Source organism: Natrix helvetica, assembly GCF_964273705.1.
Source record: "Natrix helvetica genome assembly, chromosome: 2".
In the NCBI taxonomy this organism is placed as follows: domain Eukaryota; kingdom Metazoa; phylum Chordata; class Lepidosauria; order Squamata; family Natricidae; genus Natrix; species Natrix helvetica.
In genome coordinates, this window is record NC_138552.1 from 197662494 (window position 1) to 197683291 (window position 20798).

At 40.2% G+C, this 20798-nt stretch overlaps 1 protein-coding gene across 2 annotated transcripts in view; it reads left to right on the forward strand.

Annotated features, from left to right (window-relative positions):
* Window positions 1-20798, forward strand: part of AKAP7 (A-kinase anchoring protein 7) — a 79643-nt gene that overhangs the window by 10712 nt on the left and 48133 nt on the right. For both annotated transcript variants that reach the window (XM_081942859.1, XM_081942858.1), the window contains exons 3-5: window positions 4679-4824; window positions 8832-8968; window positions 16258-16418. In XM_081942859.1, coding sequence (XP_081798985.1) covers window positions 4679-4824; window positions 8832-8968; window positions 16258-16418 — 444 coding nt within the window. The remainder of the gene's footprint in view (window positions 1-4678; window positions 4825-8831; window positions 8969-16257; window positions 16419-20798) is intronic.

Consider the following 20798-nt stretch of genomic DNA (forward strand, 5'->3'; position numbering starts at 1 on the left):
CATCTTGAACCTGCGATATGTCACGTGGTGATTGAACCTCTTTAGATCTAATATCCCCCTCCACCCTCCTGAGTTTTTGGGGACCAGAAACAGGATGGAGTAAAACCCTCTTCCTTCCTGGCCTGCTGGGACAGGTTCTATGGCCCTGATCTCCTTGAGGTGCCTTATCTCCTGTTCCATGAGGGATCTTTTGACTAACCCTGAGGGAACTGGACACCGGATGAAGTGGCGGGGAGGGGGGGACCAGAATTCTAAAGTGAGACCCATGCGGACCGTTTGAAGAACCCACTGGTCCGACGTGGTCTGCTCCCATTTGGCGTGGAACAACTGCAACCGCCCTCCTATGGGAGCTGACCTGTGATGGTCATTTATACCTCCTAAAGGGTCGGGAGCCGGAGCCCCCCCGAAATGGCCGCTTGGAGAAGGGCTGCTGGCGACCTCTGTCTCGAAAGGACTGACGGTCCTGAGACCGCTCACCCTGCTGGGGATACGCCCGATGATAGGGGGCGGAGCTGGTGGAGGGCTCATTGTTCCGAAAGGCCTGCCTCCTGTAAGAGCCAGGACCTTTACGATCAGGCTTTTTGGTGACTGATGGCATCACTTTCTTTTTGTCCTTGTTTTCCACAAGGACTGGATCAAGGACCTCACCAAACAGCTTGTCCCCTTTAAAGGGGGCAGTAACAAGCTTCCATTTGGAGCGCATATCCACATTCCAGTGCCTAAGCCACAGGAGGCGTCTGGAAGTAACATTAGACGCTAGGGCACGCGAGGCAAACTTAGCAGCATTCAGAGTGGCATCAGCAGTGTACTCTGTGGCTGCCATGATTTTATTGATATCCTGCCTGACTTTAACGTCCTTGGCAGGTATCTTCCTCAACAACTGCCTCAGCCACAGGAAAGCCGCCCTGGAGAAAAAGGAGGTTGAAGCGGAGGACTTAATGGCCCATGCAGCTGCCTGATGGGTCTTGTGACAAGCAGTTTCGGTTCTCTTGTCCTCAGCCTTGAGCCCCTCCAACAGGTCAGGAGGGAGCACAGAAGAGGAGGTAAGAGCCGCTACAGGGGGATCGATAGGAGGGAGCTTGAGCAGCTCCTCCAGGCTGGCATCCACCGTATATAGCTTCTTGTCATGGCTGCTGGGGGTAGCCATGGTAGCTGGCTGCGCCCACTGTCTTTGAACTAAATTGAGGAACATCTTGGGTACAGGAACTATTTCCTGGACCGAAATGGGTTCCTCAAAGAGATCCCCAAATAGATCATCAGGGTCTACAACCACCTGAGCTGGGGTGGTGGACCCCATGTGAGTTGAGATCTTAGCCTTATCTAAAATGGTTTTGAAATTATCCAAATTAAATAAGCCTGAAAAGGCCGGCTTTTTGGCGGGGCTTGCCTCATCCCCAGAGAATTCAGCTTCCTGCCTAGGAAGAAATTCCTCTTCTTCCTCCCAGTCTGACTCATCGGAGGCCACTGAAGAATGCAGGGACGGAGGTGGAAGGCTAGGAGTCATCTCTCTGGAATCCTCCTGGGGTTGCAAATGGTGGGTCTTGCGAGTGCGCTTGCCACCTTTTCGCATGCCTGCCTCAATGCCCTGGGAAATGGCCCTGTTAATTATTTCCTGCATTTCAGTGGATAGGTTAGGCCCTTGGTCCTCAATGGGGCGAACCCTTTGAGTGGGCCCGGGGATCGGCTGTTGAGGGGCTAAGGGCCCCATTGGAGCTGGTCCCTCATCCATATCAGAGGGACAGGCAAAGAGATCAGCCTGATCAGCCATGGAATGGCCTGGAGAAGTTGCCATGGCCAAGGAATCCCCTTCCTCTTCACTATCAGAAATGGGGCCTCCCTGGGCTGGAGGAATTTCCCTGGAGGGCTCCCCAGGAGACACCGAAAGGGAAGATTGGGCCTGCTGTTGGGCTTTGGAAACCTGTTTTTCTAAGGCCTTCTGTCGCCTTAATGCATCTTTGTCTAAGCCTGAGCCCTGCTTGGGGCCATGCCTGGAGTAAGGCTTACTCCCTCTAATGGCCTCCCTGGCAGCTTTCCCGGCCTGTCTTACAGGGGCTCTGGAAGAGACACCCTCAGAAGTCTCAGGGGCCTGATCTGCCATGGTAACAATCACTGGTTGGGGCAGTAGGGGGATAGGAAAACCACCACTCACCACCTCCAGAAAGCCCACCGCAGCACGATGCTCCTGAGGAGACAGAGAAACTGCAAGGCCTGAAGTAGCTTGGAATTTCTTAGGCGCGAGCAGAATTCGCTCTCAGCGCCTGCAGGAGAGTAAAGGAGGCGACCCAGCAGGCCACGATCCCACGCCGCTATCATTTGCTTGGATTGGGGCCCAGGTCGCCGGTCACACCGGGCAAGTCTGACTCCACACGGCTCCTGCAAAGAGCCAGGCACCAGGCAGCTGCGGCAAAAAACTTTTAAAAGTAAAGCCGGAAGATTGCGCCATCCAAAATGGCGGCTGGAACTCACCGGAGCTTTTGCGCGCCAAATTTAAAGAGGGAAGAAGCCAAAATGGCTGCCCTGGAAGCCCACGCAGCAATTTGACTTGCTAGAAGCACAAATTGCAACGGAGGGCTTCCAGTGGGAATCGGCCCCCAGTAGGGGTGCCCCAACAGCGCTGGCGTCGGCACTCCGACCCACGCGCTTCCCCCAACAGCTGCCTGTGGCTTCTAGGAGCCAGAGCAAAGCCCCGGACTCCAGGAGAGCCGAAAGGGTGAGAAAAACCCAATTAAAAAGGGAAAAAAACAAACTTAAATTTAAACTCACCAGCCTGCTCTAAAAATCCTTAAATATGCTGTTTTAAAAAATTATTCTTCCTCTGGAGAGTCCAAGGAATCAATCTTAGAACTGGAGAAATCTTAAAGCGCGTCTACTGGGCTAGCTGAATTGAAAAAATCTGAGGAGAGTCGGCACCAGAGGAGTGGCTTAAAGTTTTCAATTCAGTTCTGGGCAGATTGGCTGTGTTTAACCCTTCTTTGGACTCTCCAGAGCAGCGCCCTGGAAAATAATGTAATTTGAGTTTTAAGTTTCAAAATATACGGAAAGGGTACACTCACATGAGCACTCTGAAAAAAAATGACATGGATTCACGGTGCCCCAGAAGATACTGGAATACAATAATTTTGAAGTGACATTGTATGAGTGTCTCATAAAAGAAAAAAACGAACAAACAAATGCCTCTTCTGCAAACAACAGTATATCCTAATCGTCTTGACCCCATTATGTTTTACATTTATAACAGGTAGAAACTTTTGACTTTTCACTGCTTTTTTTAGCCACAGCAAATGTTTGTTTGGGGCAGGAGATTTTTCCCATTAATGTATTAGAGGTTGAATGGGGGGGGGGGGGGACATTAGTAGGATTAAGCAAACTGATACCAGATATTCTGGGCTTTGGAGTTCTTAGTGCTCTCTTATTTTGGTCGCTTGCTTGCAAACATTTCATTACCTGACTAGATCATACCATCAGTGCTAGGGATATGGAGTTTGCTCCCCACCATAGTTTGCCTACCACCGTTGATGGAGTTGTGGTTTTCTCCTTGACAGTTTCTTCATTGAGGGTATTGGTTTTTGCTAGATTGCTTGTCTTGAACACCAATGTGTACTTAAAACACATCCTCTGCAGCAATCAACACCCAGTTTTAAGACCAGATGAGCAATCTAGCAGAAGGCCATAGTCTAATCAAGGAAGTAGTAAAGAGAAAATCGTATCCCCACATACGCTGGCAGGCCAAACTGTGGCATACAACAGGCAGCAAACTCCATGTTCCCTAGCACTGGTGATGGTTATCTTGTCGGGTAATGAAATATCTGCAAGCAAACAGCAAGCTTCGAGAGCACCAAGGACGCCACAACTCAACTCTAAACTACACACATTCCCTTCTATTGGATTCTTGGCTTTAGTTGATCATTAGCTACTGCCAGTACAGCCAGTGTCAAGGAATATCAGTCCAAAATATGTGGAAGCTCCAGGTTTTTAATCCTGGACTGGGACCAGACTTGTACTTCGCAGTGTGTTGTTAGGTTTTAGTTCTTCCTTCCTTTTCACTCCTTAGCATTACTTCCAAGGGTGGGTGTCAGAGATGGTATTCTGCCGGTTTGGACCGGTTCACCCGAACCAGTAGTGGAAGTTGTGGGTGGGTCCGCTGACCTGCCCTGGCTCTATGCCGTCCCATTTAGGCACTTTTTTTAGCCAAAGCGCATGCGCGCACTCACATTTGCGAACCGGTAGGGAAGGTAGGTGAATACCACCCCTAGTGGGTGTCTATGGAGATTCATGACCATCCAGGTCATGGGTGTCCCAAAGGTGCTTTTCAAAAGGCAACTGGATTTTCATTGTTTTGATTGAAGACATTTTGCTTCTCGTCCAAGAACCTTCTTCAATTCTGCGTTTCAGTTCAGAACTAAGGAAGCTTCTTGGATGAGCAGTGAAACACCTTAGAGCAAAACAAAGAAAGTCCAGTTGCATTTTGAAAAAAGCACTTTTGGGACAGAGGAACATCTTGAACAGAATGGAAGTGTAGTTTTTTCTGACTAAGAAAGGATGAAATTTTAGCATTCTGATTTGAAAATTAGGATAAAATAATGTCTGAATGGCCTTTTGATGTTGTATTTATCAGATGTTATGCATTATTCTACTTACATGTGCTTACAGTATAATAACTGTTTTGCTTTCTATCCAGCCTCAAGCAAATCTGAACCATCTGTTAAAAAGAAGAGAAAGAGAATAGCAGGAAAGGGGAGTGAAGAAGACAATACAATAACGAAGAAAAAGAAAAACCAAGACAGACCCAATTATTTCATTTCTGTTCCAATCACAAATCCAAAGGTGATCTTTTTTTTCTTAAAGTCTACTCTTTTAGTAGCCAAAATGGCATAGAGTTAATAAATCACAGTTTAGCCCTAATGACAACAATATGTTTCATATTGTTGGCACAGGAACTCCACTGATTTAAAATCATGTTATCCAGAAAAGGCTCACCTATTCTGATTGCAACAATGACATCAAAGATAAATTTAATAAGAGGGTGGAAGGAGAGAGCAAAGTAAGAGGATAGTTTGAAAACAGGAAGATTTTTGAGAACTAATTGTCTGCCTAACTAGCATTTTTTCTTTCTCTCAAGCATATTATCTGGGTTTGCATAACATGATAAGTTAAAATATGGCTGGTGAGTTTGTTCTCAATGTTTTATTTTATAGTTTGTTGTGATTCATAAGCCTAGGTAATTAGGATGATTCTCACAATTGTTACAGAACACAACTAGTAGAGTACACTTACAGCTAAGACTGCAGCTAGTAGAAAGGATCTATTGAGTTATTTCATCTTGTAAAAAATAAGATCCTGGTGAAGGAAGGCTCCAGTCAGACAATGTACTTATCTATGGAGTTGTGGTGGTGCAGTGGTTTGAATGCAGTATTGCAGGCTAATTCAGTTCACTGCCAGGAGTTCAATCCTTACCGGCTCAACCTTCCATTCTTCCAAGGCCAGTAAAATAAGGACCTGGATTGTTGGGGCAATAGGCTGATTCTGTAAACCGCTTAAAGAGGGCTGTAAAGCACTATGAAGTGGCATATAAGTCTATGCTATTGTTATCTGGGATATTTCCTCTCTTAGCTGGACCTTTTCTTTCCACTCTCATGGTTGTGTACAGTATTCTAATAGCTAAGGTAGTTGGTCATGTTACTTTATATATACCAGTGATGGCTAATCCTTTTGGCACTGTGGCGAAAGCGCACACGCACATGCACACACACCCATAATGTGTAAGCAACCCCCTGCATGTGCATGTGTGCGTGACCCCCCATTTCCCCCTACACATGCACGTGCGACCCCCACGCATGCGCAAACGACCCCTCGCGCATGCACCCTGAACTCCCTGCATGCCCTGCCCCCTGCCCCCCACGCATGCACATGCAACCCCTGCACATGCCACCCCAGCATGTACCCCAACCCCCACGTGACCCCTGAGCGTGCCCTGCACATGCGCGACAGAGGCCCAGAAACTAGCTGGCTGCATGCCATAGGTTCGCCATCCCGGATATATACTCTGTCTGTAATGTTATTATAAAACATTTCTTATTACTCTTACCAGGAAGGCATGATCTGAAAAAAACCCTTTTTTTTTAAGGTTCCCCTAGCTTAATCCCAACTTGAAATCATTCGATTACTGCTTGTCTTAAGCGTTCACCAAAATGACAGGGCTTGTTTTACCCTGCTAATCTTGAAAAGCTAATCGGGATCAGATCCTGGACAGGAGCTCCCTGGATACATTCAGGTCACAAGTTACGTAGGTTGTAAAGTTAAGAAAAGACTTTCAGAAGAACGTACTGGCAGATCCCATCTATATTGTGGTCAGGAAACCATGGCAATGAAATTTGCAAGAGTCAAGCTCAGTTCAAAGGAATTGACTTTACAGTAAAATGAATACTTTTATTTGAGCCAGTATCTTTAGCATACTGCATTTTATTCTTTGAATTTCTGTTCCCCTTAAATTTGCACTCATTTGTTGTCATTTGGAAGCAGTAGCCCTGCACTAATAGTTCTTGGTATACAGGCAGTCCTCAACTTAACAACCATTTGTTTAGTGACTATTTGAAATTGCAACAGCATTGAAAAAAGTGACTTATGATTGTTATTCACAATTGCGACCATTGGAGCATCTGCATGTTCATATGATCAAAATTTGGCCGTTTGGCAACTAGCATTGCACTGTCCTGGGCTCATGTGAGCACCATTTGTAACTTTTCCAGTTGGCTTCTGAGAAGCAAAGTCAGTGGGGGAAGCCACATTCACTTAGGGACCATATGATTCATTTAACAACTTCAGCAATTGCCTTAACTGTGGCAAGTAAGGTAATACAATGAGGAGCAAGTCACTTAACAACTGCCTCACTTAGCAGTGGCAATTTGGGGCTCAATTGTGATCATAAGTCAAAGGCAACCTGTAGTTAGGCTTAACTCTACAACTGATCCAAACTGTTCTAGACTTGCAGAAAAGAGAATCTTACACTGAGAATTTAGGAGATACATTAAATTGAAACTGCAGTGAGTCTTGTTGCAGTTCTAGAGATGATATTTTGAAGCTCTTTTTTATTAAAGGCAGTTATGTTCAGACACTAAATTGTGATTAATCTTAACTTATTTCTTTGACCTTGGCTTACTTCAAACCAAACATACTTGACTGAATATACTTTCCTTCTGCTTTGAGGTCAAAATGTAAACATCTTGTAAAGTGTTTCTTAAGTTTTACTCAGAAGCTTACATGCAGCATATGAAAATGAATAGTTCAAATAGATAAAGTTGAACATAATGCTTAGAAATTGCTGAGAATATAATTTTGGGGGAAATGATGAACATTAATTATGAATTATACGTGCATCAAGTAATGATATCCTTATCCTAAGTAAGCTTGGTCTTTATATTAAAAAGTTCTTCCAATTTAACCTATGAGTAATATAATGAATAATCATTTGACTCTCTCTAAATATTATTTAGGCTTCTTTTATTAGAGACGTAAAAATTATGGCCTCACATCCATTTTGTATGAGTCTTAGAAATAGAGGTGAAAGAGACTATTTAGGTCATCAAGTCCAACCCCTCTATGCAGTATAAAGATCCAAATTAAAGCATATTTGCAATGTTTTTTGACAGTGCTATCAACTTGTCAAATATTGAGGGTACAGTTTACTTCTGTCTGAAGGATTCAGGGGTTACATTATAAAAATAATATTATGTAAATCCTAAATAGGTTTTAAAAATCCTCAATGAATATCACAGCATTCTCTCCCTACATATTATAGCCCTCATTCTTTCCCATTATGTTAAATTTGTCCCAGGCCAACAACAACAACAAAATGTACGATCCTGCTCACTGAACAGGGAAGCACCTTATTCATATGTTTTGTGAATCTCTAACCAATACTAATATTCCTTATCCTATTGCTACAGTTGATTTAACTTAGTGGAGTTACTTTATAATCCTGTAATTGTTTGCCAGACTCTGTACAAATTTAATGTTCCAATTAGTGATGACTCAAGAACAATCAAACTTTTTATGTTGATGTGGTATAAAATGGACTCTAATTCCTATATATACGGTATTAATATTTGAGAATGTGCTACATGTTCTCACTCCTATAATTTCCAAACTAGCAATACCTGCTGTTAAAATGATGTTGATGTAACACAGATATGTTGTGATAATAGCTTCTTTTACTGCTTTGTTTTGGCATTTCCAGTCAAATAGACTGGACATGCCATCCCAATTCTCTTCAGAGAAAAAGCTGATACAGTCTGTCCTTTTTTCAATGATTGTATTCATTAATCAATGTTATGATTGGATTTACATGTTTTAATAGGAAATCTTACTTGCCGTCATGTTCTTTACTTAAGATTAATCTGAAAGAAATGTTTGTGAAAGCATATAATCGGGCACAAATGATGTACAGTGACATGCTTTTGCAAGCTGAAACCATAACAAGATGTGACAGCAGGGAGCCATTTTATCCACTAATTATTTATTCCCCACCAGCTTCAAATTTACTGAAGCAGATTTAAAACTCCAATCAGAGAGCTGATTATATACTTGTCCACTGGAACAATTTTGGGAGAGAAATGCCATACACCGGATTGGCTTTCATCATAAATCCCACTAAGACATAATGTATACCTTGCCTTTGTTGGTTGTGTTCTTCCATGACCCTCCTGACTATCATATTTGCTTACCTAAATCTAAAATGCTCAATCTTTTTTTTCCCACCCTTTTTTCTTTTGTTGTTAATTGTAGTAATCTTTACAGTAATTTTGGTTTTCTATATGCTTCTGTTTTTATCTTAGATTATAGATGGCATTCAGACTCTTCAGAATACAATCATACAAAAAGATAATAGGCTCTCCAAAGCAATGATTCATTATGGCTCTTTCCATGTCACCCTCTTAGTGATGAATCTGTCCAGTGAAGAAGCAATTAGCAAGTATGTGTTTCATTGTGAAATCAAATGTTTTAAAACCTGTTTTGTTTAGGATAAAACTGGGAAAGGAATGACAATTGAATAGTAGAAACAATTATTAATTGTTTTAATATTAATTATGACATCAATTACTTACCTAGTAACCATCATTAATGTGAATTTCTGTAGTCTAGGAGGGAAATGTTTAGTTACTTCTAGATAACTAGAACTTATACATACTTAGTAACTGAAGTGATAGGCTCCTCATTGGTATGTTAGTACTTACACATAAATAGTGGCATTTAAACTTACCTGGTGAAAACCTAGAAATGGACACAATTAAATATTGAGATAAGCTTGTCTTTTGAGATTGCATGGTGGCAGTAAGAGCACCAAAATGTCACCTTTCTCTACATTTATTACATTCATAAATTGCTGCTGAGCTATTCCATTTAGAGTAATCTGTATTCTTTTGAGAAAAGATGAGAGGGACAGGCACACTGGAATTTGTGGGTATCTTAGTAGATGTCTACTTTGGGTTGGGTGCTAGTTGAATAGAACCTACTCTGGTGAACAAATCATATTTTAAAATTTTTAATCTGGATTTCTTTCGAGTTTTGAGCAAGAAAAAGAGGTTACTGGTCTCAGTAGCCTGAATTATGCCAGTTGTGGATCAGTCCATGTCCTTCCAGGGCATTTGGATGGTTAAGTGAGATGTGAGCAAGTTAGAAGCACCTCTCTGGGAAAGGATGTAATGCTCCTTGCTTTTATGAATTGAATAATGTTCTGTTGTCTGAAGAGAGCCAGCCCTTTTAAATAATGTTCACCCACTTTCTAATCTTGGTTGAGAAGGTGGTGACATATTAGCTTTGGACTAAATGAAACAGATTATCCAGATTCTTTGCAGTCAGAATTTAGGCTTGATTATAGGACAGAAATGCCATATGTTGATTATCTTTGTCTATTCAAGCTAGATTTTAACTTTCTGGTGAGTATATATTGTACTTAACATTGATGGCACCACCAAAGTCCACTCACATACTTTTCATACACGGTTGCACTTGGCTGAAGGCCTATGAATTTTGACCAGAAAAAAATAGTTAAATTGTTTTTGGGAACTTTGTGTTCATCTCTGACTTTTCACAAAGCAGCTAATGGCTTAAGTTTAGCAAAAACAAGTCATGTGGTAAATTGGAGCATATAATGAGTCTGTGGCTGAACCTCTCAACATAACTGTGCTAAAAGCCAAAACATTTCCATTTACTTGCTTCCAGTAATTTTAGCTGTGAACTTAAATCCTACAGTTAGCAGATGTTGAATGCACCATTGATCTGCAGCAAAATTTACTTTTAACACAGCTTTAAGTTAACAATGAAAAAGTGAAGTTTCATTTCTGACATTAGCAGTCTCTTAAACATTATATTTTATTTAATGATTTATTTAAAAAAACAAGGACTGCTTATAAAGACTTGTTTTGCTGCATCCACTGCCTTTTCTTTTCTTTTCCCTTTCTCCCTTTTCCTGCAATTTTTTTGTCTCCTCATAATTCAATTTATGTTTGTGCATTCATTATTTCTGAATGTTCTTTCAGTGCCAACTTGAAGTTCTGTATACTGTAGCAGGAATAGTTAAATATGCAAATGACCACTTAAAATATTGACTGGAGTTTCATCCTTCACTAATTAAAAAGGGGGTCATATGGAAACAGGTCTTCTCCTTCAGTCTGTGTCTCAACATACCATCAATTACTGAAAGCCAGTGAATTATCTGAAATGCGCCATTGCTTCTGGAGATAGTGAGGTTTAGTCTTTGGTCTATCTCCAATGGAAATGAAACCTACGTTTATGAGTTTATTGTTAAATAAATTCTCTCTCTCTCTCTCTCTCTCTCTCTCTCTCTCTCTCTCTCTCTCTCTCTCTCTCTCTCTCTCCTCCCTCCCTCTTACCCTCCCTCCCTCCCTCCCCTTACTGTGTAAAATTGGCAGCAGAATTCCTTTGCCCATGCTGTGCTAAATATACCACCTAAAAGTGGTATATTTTCCAACATATTTATATTGGTCGAATATACAGTACTTCTAGCCTTTTTTCCCTCTGTCATCAAATAAAAAGTTCTTCCATTTCTGAATCTGATAGCACCTCTTCTCTATGCTCCATATTTTTTATTTTGATAATCATTCAATTTTATAAAATGATCACCATTTTATAAAAGTTTGGATGATGGCCCGAGTCTTCTTTGACACTGACAATCTCAGATGTTTGTCTAGCTTTTACTAATATAATTACCATATTTTTCGCAGCAGTCACTCAAAGGTTATCCAAACATCTTGCTATCTTTTCATCCAGTGGGAATGTTACAGTATCATCTGGCTAGATATGTTTTCCGTAATTGATTCATTCCAGGAAAAGTTCAGATGTCCAACCAGCTCATTTTCTGTCTTTTGTTATCCTTATCTGAGAGGAACCTATCTCCTGCAAATGGTTATTTCTTGTGGCCTTGACCTTGTGTTATCTTAACCGTAGCTTCTCCAATAAGTACATTATATATACTGGTTCTTCAATTATAATAGGAAGTCAAGATGACAGCTTGCTTGTTTGTTAAACCTAACATAATGTCACTTGAAATATTGACTTGAGTGCATTTACCTCGATTTGACTTTTGTCTTTTTACCAAGTGGTATAGATATGGTGATTATATTTTCTTAGAAAACATAAAAGACAAACATTAGAAAAGGGAAAACCTGAAAAGGGTTCATAAGATTTTTTTAAAAAAATAGTTTATGTTTATAACTGCTTTACAAGAAATTTCAATAGCAAAACAAAAAAAAAGGTAAATAATTAAATAAATCTAAGGGGTAGCTTTCAAAAAAACTTGTTAACTTTCAGAATCTTCAAAGTACATTCCAAGATCACATAGCGTGGACAAAAGATAATAGATGCTAGCCCAGTCTTGGGTCACCAGCATAATAAGTTTCTGTTGTAATGTGAGATCTAGGTAACTCCAAGTGTCACAAAAACGCTTGGTAAGAAAGAGGGTTGGTTTTTTCCCCCATAGAGCAGAACTAGAAGCACAAGAAGTGAGAATCATTCATGCTTCGCTTTTGTGCTTGCCATCAGCAAATGAATCGGCTATTGCTTAGTTTAGAGACTGGCAATAGAAGTTCTCTGAGGCAGTTACATTTGTAGGATAGCTAAGAACTATTTGCATATATCGGGTAGAAAGTGATTGGAAGAAAGTTGTGTGGCTGAAAGCGTAGATAATGTTTAAGAAAGTATAAAGAATAGTATGTTCCTCTTCTAATATATACCTCTTTTTTGGAGATATCAAGATCAGGCAGTTATTAGTATTCATGCGATTTGATAATTATTAATATTTACTTATTTAGAAATTATAAATCTGGCGTGAATGAGTTTTGGAGCTTCCAACATTCTTGGGTGGGAGAGCTGTATATAAGCCATTCTTTGTTGGTTTCTTCACCATGTAATACTTACTTTTTCACACGTGTAATCCAGCTAGTTACTCTTAAACAGACCCTCCTTACCAGAGAATGGGAAGAAAAACCACTCTGATGTGGCTGGTTCCTATATTTGTAATGGATTGAAATAAAGGGCTGCCTTTATTACAGAAACTAATTCCTTAGCATGTAGGCAGTGAAAGGCGTTGAGTTTCTTCGTAGAATTTAATATTAGAAACAATCATGTGGAGAAAGAGTTGCTGTAAGTCTTGAAACATTTATATTCAAACTTTTTTTACTGCATTTATATTCCAACTTTTTCTAAAAACTCTGATTTTTAAAAAAATTTATAGGAATTTATAAAATCACCCCACTTCCGTTTCTATCTCCCATAATAGCAACCTTTTAAAGTTGGTTATGAGACCCCTGGTCAAGCAGAGATTAAAATTGTAGTTCGAATCCAAGAGCTTATCTGTTATCCAGGCTTCCTGCTTCCTGTTTTGTTTTCTTGTTCTTTTTCCTATGAAATCCATGATTTTACAACAGTAATTTTAAAGCCGTGTTCTAGGACAGTGATCACCAACTGGTGGTCCATGGACCACTGGTGGTCCGCAGAAAAATTATTTGCATTTTTTATATTGCACTAAATACTATTTATCTTCTTTTAAAATTCGTATTAGTGGTCTGCAGGATTTAAAATTATGAATGTAGTGGTCCCTGAGGTCCAAAAGGTTGGTGACCCCTGTTCTAGGAAACAGTTATTATTTTGCTGCCCTTCTCAATGAATTATAGTGAGCATGTTTCCTTGAAAACCAGTTCCTAGCTATTGATTCTTCCATGTACTGTACTGTGTTGCTATGGGAGATTATTCAATTTATTTATAGGCACGGTGATAAGTTGAAGTAATATGGCTTGAAAAATGTGACATATGTGATCTCCAGCACATGTCATGGGAGCCTCTACAATTCACATCAGTATTGTAGCAAAGCCCTTCAGAGTTCAGAGTAGACAAAAAGGAGTGGGAAGAGAAAACTAGAAAATGATTGATTTAAAGGAAATGATTGTCAGAACATATACATGCCTTATTTGTGTTGACTGTGTTCCGTGTTACTATCCCGAGCCACGGTTATGGCTTTAGTAGGCTATATTGGTAATTATTAAAGAACTAATTGCATATCTTACCATTATTATTATTATTTGCTTAAGGCATACTTTGACTCAATGCATTTTTACAGTACAAAGTATGAAAGGAAAGATTCTTGCTTAAAAGGTAGTTACTGCCACCTAGTGATAGTTATGTAAACACAATGTTAACAATAACAACAACAAAGGTTTTAAAGACCTTAATAGGCTTAATAAGGCTGAAATCTTAATGATGCTTACTGGCAGGAAATCCCATTAATTATTTTTTGTGTTTTAATCTTATCCTTTTCTCACCAGAATAATACTGAATTATAAGATTGCAAAAACCAGGGTTCTGGCCCAAAGTTGACCATACCATTTTGTAATTTGCTCTGTATCCAACTCCCCCAAGTCCTAGTCTGATATTTTATTTCATCCATAACACTGAAAGAACAAGATTTTTTTTTAAAAAAATGTGCAAGACTGATCAGTTAATTTTTTCCTCCTATGGCAAAATATGTCATAGAAATATTGCATTAAGCAACTTGATCTAAACCGTGCTAGGGAAAAAGACATTTTCTCTATTGCAGAGGTTTCCAACATTGGCAACTTTAAGTCTGAAAGACTTCAACTCTCAGAATTCCACAGCCAGCTGGCTGGGGAATTCTGGGAGTTGAAGTCTGCCAGGCTTAAAGTTGCCAATGTTGGAGACCCCTGCTCTATTGTGTCTGTTTCAGAAAGCACTGTGCAAAGGTTGCCAAAATGGGCAACAAGGCAAGGCTGAAATATTCCTGATGTCTTTCTTGCCTTCAGTCAAACTGCAAGCCTACAAGAAAGCATTGTGGCTTTCTCTGGATTTATCTATATACTGCTAAAACTCTCGTGTCTGTAAACTGGGCAAAACTGTGTGTCATAGGGCAAACGTTTTTCAGCCAAGGTTTCTCAAACGGGCTAACTTACGGAATGAGTTTAAAATTCAGGATCCACAACTCCTGTGGCATTGAAATTTGACAGATTTCACAGAACACTTTATGACATAAAAATGATCGGAAAGCATTTCATGTCACAATATAAAATGTCATAAAATGTTTCCTGTGATCAGCTCCTGATATTTGACAGTTGTATCTTTTTAAAATCTTGAAGAACTTTTCAGGCATATTAAAGCTCTGCCATTGTTGAAGGCATTGAGGACTCTGGTAAGGAAATATCTCTGAACTCATGACATTTTTGGTGGTGGTGGTGGTGGGTGTCAGGAGTTCTCTAGTAGCTCAGGTAAAGCTAACATTTTATACAACTGCATGTCGTACATTGATAATTTACATTACTTTTAGTATTGTCTAAAAAGGAAATCTGTGAAATATAATAATTAGGGAGCCAATGTAGAAAATAATTAATACAGGTAATGCTCAAGTTGCAGTCGTAATTGGGACTGGAGTTTCTGTTGCTAAAAACTGCAGTTGTAAAGCATGATGTGGCATAACCTCATCATTTAGCAGTTGCAACCGTGGCAGCTCCCGTTGCTGTCATTATCTGTGTCCTACCAGTTGTTAGGTGAGAACCCATCTTGTGTTCAGTTCCCAGCCTGGTCCCTCCCAGCCTCAAGCCTTCTAACATAAGGGAGTGCCTCCCCTGCCTCCTTCTAATCTTCCAACCCACCTATCCCATCTCTTCCCTTTTGACTGTCCTACACAGCGACACTCCTTGGTGGCAGTACAGGAGCTGAGGTAAAGGCCCTGGGGTCTTCAGCATTCTAGTCTGCTGTCAGTTCCCCTGGACCTCTACTTCAGACCTGGCACTGCTGCTGCCAAGGAGGGCCACCTCAAGCCTCACTCCACTGCCTGCCATCACAACACAAAGCCCCTTCTGCTCTGAAGGCCCTGCTGATCCCAGCTTATCTTTGCTGTCTTCTCCTGCTGAGAAGGCATGCCTGGCCTAGCCCTACGCGAGGCAGCTGTTGGTTACCCCAGGCCTTCCCAAGGCCACTCACACAATTTTCCAAATAGCACGCACCATTCTTGTGTTGCTTTGAGAGGCTTCTGAGGCCTTCTGAAACCTCGTGAGAAGGCTGCACCCATCATTCTCCAAATAACGCATGCTGGTTCTTGCAATGCTTCAGAAAGCCTTCCAAAAGTTTCTGAGATCTTCCAAAGCATCACGAGAATGTTGAAAGCTATTTGGACAATGACAATCCTCTTTTTTTTTTAAACGATGCAAGTGGCCTTGTGGAGAAGGAAGGCCTGGTTTGGCCAGCAGCTGCCTTGGGTGGGGCTGGGCTTTACATTCCTTGTCAGCAGAGGGAGGAAGACAGCACAGGTCAACTAGGCACAGCAGGCTTGAGAGTGAGGCAGCCGGTGAGATTGCCAAAGGCCCAAGCCTCTATTTCAGCCTCGGCATTTCTGCCACCACCAATGAGTGTCAAATGGGGATGAAAAGAAATGGGGGTGGGGTAGGCAGAGAAGGAATTGAAGCATCCTGCAATCCTAATTTTTTGTGAGCGGCAAAGCACTCAAATTCTGATCATGTGACCATGGGGGCATTGCAATTGGCAATAACTCTGGGAACCAGCTACAAGTATTGTTCGTTGAGTGCTGCTATGACTTTGGTCACAGAACCAATGTTCATTAAGCCAGAACTACTTGTAGCAAGCTAATGTAGTGATTGTATGTATTATGTCAGATAGATAGATGCTAGATTGATAGATTAATATATATATATATATATATTATTTTCTTTCTGATAGTGGTGTTGGTGCTTTCTTGGAGAGTGGAGGCTTAATTGAAGAATTACTGCAAGGAAAACCTTTGAATTTGTCTTTTCAAGGTACTGATCACTTCAGAAATCAAATTGGATTTGTAAAGTTGACAGAGGGTGATAACACAACCACGCTTTTAAAGATAGCAGGTAAATCTTTTTTTAATATTATTAAAAAATTTTAATTTTTTTAAAAAAATGTTCTTTAGATATAGCTGCTACATTAGTCCTTGAGCAAGCTTGGTCCATTTGTGAATCTGGAATTTAAAAGAACACAAAATAATAGCTCTAGAAATAGAGATAATATCACTACACTACCACTTCTATAGAATGATTGGCAACTACGTGATCATTCACCAATTCCACAAGGATTAGATACCCAATCTTGATTCAGATATAATCTGAAGCCTGAGATTGCAGGATATGAGATCAAGCTGAGATACACTTTGGGCACCTGCAATCCTTTCTTACTATTTTTATTTCATGCCTACAAAAATGAACTTCATGTTAAAGCCTAAGTACAACCAAGGTATGGAACAAGTTGCAGACATTAACGTGATTTACTAAAATTCTTTTTATAACTGGAAATGATTATTTTTATTACATCAGAAACAGAAATAACAATAAATGAAAGATTATCATTAATATAATGAAGTGATAGACCACTTGCACGCAATGCACAACTGTATCCATCGTCCTGTTGTGAAGAGAGCAACAGTAGTTATTTAGAATCACAGAGCTAGAGGTTTTCATAGGCAGAGACTCAAATTCATTGATAATCTAAGCATCTGGAAACCAATCTTCATATTAAGGAAAAAACCACAGAAGAAGAAGGTCTGCTATTGCTGTCTCATCCGTGAGATCATGTTTGAAGGTTACAAAGCCAAGGGTTCTACATGAGATTGGTTGGACTGCACTGAGCAATAAGGCATACTATGTAGATAATGCTTCAAACACAGAACTGTGCCATAATCACTAGCTTTCCCATTGTAAGTGATTCTCAATCCATTTTAAAACCACCCTGTGATTGCTACACTTTGTCCTTGCCATTTCCAGATCTAAACCACTTTTAGTTAAATGTCTGTATGCTTGTGGGTTTAGAAATTAAAAAGAGCAACTTCTGATGCTGAGCTGGACTATGTCCGAGGCCACAGAAGGAACAGCCAAAGAGGACTCACCCTTTATGCTTCAAATCTGCAAATTGCTAAGTGTTCTCAGAGCTTTCAGTGCTGCTGAGATTTTTTTTAAAAGCCTTTCCCTTTTCTTCATCAAAAGAGGAGTAATTAAGTTCTTGGGCATCTTTGCATAAACGTGTTCGTACACACACATGCATGTACTGCACTTATATAGTATGTATGTGCACGTTTATCTGTTGGATTGTAAAACATTCTTCCTTAAGATCTAATTCATTTTAAAAGTATTAAAAATGTACAGAGAAGCCTTAAAAATCGTACTCCATAGCTCTACAGCTCTACAAGATCCTTCAAGAAGAAATATGTATTCTGTAAGAGCAACTCCTGAGAGCATTGCATGGCTACAGATCTGCAAGCCGGCAAATACTTTTCAGAGCTTTTTTCCTGTTCGACTGTGTGAAATGTGAACTGGGAGGTGAGAGGCAACCACAGGAGTATCTTTAGTGAAAAAAGCATGGCAAAAAAAATGGACTCTGTCGGTTGCTTAAGTGTAAAGAAAACAGTTATTACTTCAAGTGTATCAAGGAAGTAGAGTTTTTAGCTTAAACATCAGTGGAGGTTTGTAGTTGGTGTCTTGTGTAAAATTTATGTAGGATTTATTTCATGTTGTACATACATATAGATATTTGTCAGAGGGTGTGAAATTCATGAAGGTAGGAATGGGAAAGGAAGGTTCAATGGAGAAAGTAATGTCAATGATATAATTTTGTTTGACTTTCATCCTTTGGTGATGGCAATACTCTTGGAAAGTTTGATTGCAATTACAATTTTGGTTGGGTGCTAAATACAGTACTTTAACTAAATAACACAGATTTATGGAGGAAGAAATTATCTCTGGCAAGTGGTCAGGATGGCTACAAACAATTTTCAGAATGAGATGTAACCTGTTGTCATGTATCACTTGCTAAGAAAAGCAGGGAAAAAGTAAAGCCTATATGCTTTGGAATTGCCCCATGATTTTTGCTGCTTATATGAGAAATGAGAGATTGTAGGCATTAGATCCAATTGAATGGAACTTTAAATGGGAGCAATACAAAATGTGGTATTAAAAAACAGAAACCATCTGAGAAAGCAGTGTTGGAAAAATAAAGTAACAAAAAGATCTCAGTCTGGGGAAAAAGCCTGGTGTTTGACATTGTCCTTTTAGACTGTTCCCCAAATTCCAATCATTTCTTGAAAAGTTTTCCTTTAAGACATTATTAGATGCAATGAATGTTCTTTTGTGCTCGAAGGAATGTGAAGTCGTACCATGCTTGAATATTACGTGACTCACATTAGGAGAATTTTTCAAAGTTGCAAAGGCCACAGCCATCTTGATTATGTTTTACATAGGTCAATATAAGATTCACAGGCGTTCTAGGTATTCCTCTAATTTCCAAATGATTAGTATGAAACTGGAGGATGGAGATGGGGGCAGTTTTAGGAGCATTGAAAACATTCTCAGGGAGAATGAGATAAACATGTTGTTCCACTCATGGAAAATAAAATACACATCCTTCGAAATAAATCAGGACTTATTAGAAAGGGAGCATTTTTCCAAGTTGGACCTTGAAAGCCAAAAAAAAAGTATTTCCAGTTTTAACTCAAAAGATTCTAGTATTGTATACTGCAATACTTAAGCATCATTAAATTTTGTAGCATTATATGTCTTTGATATAATGGATAAAATATGAGGTATTGGGGATCATGCGTTCTACTCCCACCTTAGATATAAAAGCTGGTTGGGTAACTTTGGGCCAGACACTCTCCCTCAACCCTAGGAAGAAGACATTGGTAAACTACTTCTGAAATTTTGCCAAGAAAATGTTCCAGGCAGTTGTCAGGTGTCAATGACTTGAAAGCACAAACAAGAGCAACCTTGTATTTTAATTTTAAATCTCTAAACAAAACGTTTCTAGGAGCAATAACTAATAACCCGTTATGAGAAAAACACAAAAATAAATACCAAACACTCTAATGGTCTTTTGTTCTACCCAGTTATATATATGACATCATGAAATATCTCATGCTGTGCAATATTTTTCCTGACAACTGTGTTTCTAGAAATTCACAGTTAAAAAATAGGGTCAAGATCTCAGTTATTATTAATTTTTGTGAAATGGCTTAGCCAAATGAAAATGGATTAATTTATATGACATTGTCAGGTGATTTCAAACATGGGGATGCATGCAAGGAACCAATTAAACATCACACAGCTGAAAATATACTGCATGAAGAAGTGGGAAAGAAGTCTTTCCAATCAATATCAAAAACTGGTAGACACTGATAATAAATGCTTACTTGAGTTGTTGAAAGAAATGTCCTTCTGGGTTCGGCTCCAAATGGGGAAAAAGACACTGGAGACATGGAGAGTCTTGGAAAGATGGTTTAATGGTGGACAGGACCACATGGCTTGTGTCCTGAACAGAAAAGGTGATCACATGCTTCAATGTTGGTGGAGAAGGGTTGAGGGAGTTAGCCCACATGCTTTCTGAATGTCTGGGCAACAAAGGAGATTGGAGAAGAAATTCAGGTAGAGCTCCTCTTCAGTTCATCTGATGGTGGCCAGAAAATCAGCAAATTTGTTGACAAAATCTAAATCAAAACTGCCTTCTGGAGGCCAGGTTTCTACCTTAGTGCCAATAGAGTAGGTTGGCCAGATAGATGTGCAGAGGGTTTTTACTCGGGTCGAAGGCAATCCTCTAGTAGGAATTTCCTTCATCTCATACATGCGGACACAAGGCAACACTCCCCTCCTCCCCCCAAAAGGAAAAAAAAATTCTCTACTCACTTCGCAGAGTAAAATCTTCCCCACTACCTAATTCAAGCTTCTTTGGCATTCAGGACCAGATGGATTCAGGATCTGCTGGCATCCGGCCAAGCCCATGTCACCGGTCCAAACTCAACGGGAGTGCTCCTTGACATTGTCTGTGGTCCACACCAGTTTCTCCAGTCCATCATGTTGAAGGCCTGCTGAACCTCAGAGGTTCAGCTCTATGGGAAGCCAGATGTGGCTACCTTGAGGGAAAACGGGGCCTCCAAGTTCCATTCACATTGGAGAATGGAAGGTTTGATAATACATTGAGACCCATAGAAGTTTGAGAACATATATAAGTCACAATGAGCCAAACATGAGACTTAAACAGAGACTTACGGAAGGTCTCCTCTGGAGGCATCTGGATCCATGTGCTCTGCTCATCTGTGCAGGGTTGAAAGACATGAGAACAAGGTCCCCACCCCTACAGAAAAGGCATTGTTGGAGGATTAGAGTTGGGGGGGGGGGGTAGATAGCTTGCAGGCAGAGTTTGAAAAAAAAACTCACCAGTATTGCTGGTAACATTATTGGGATATCACAGAT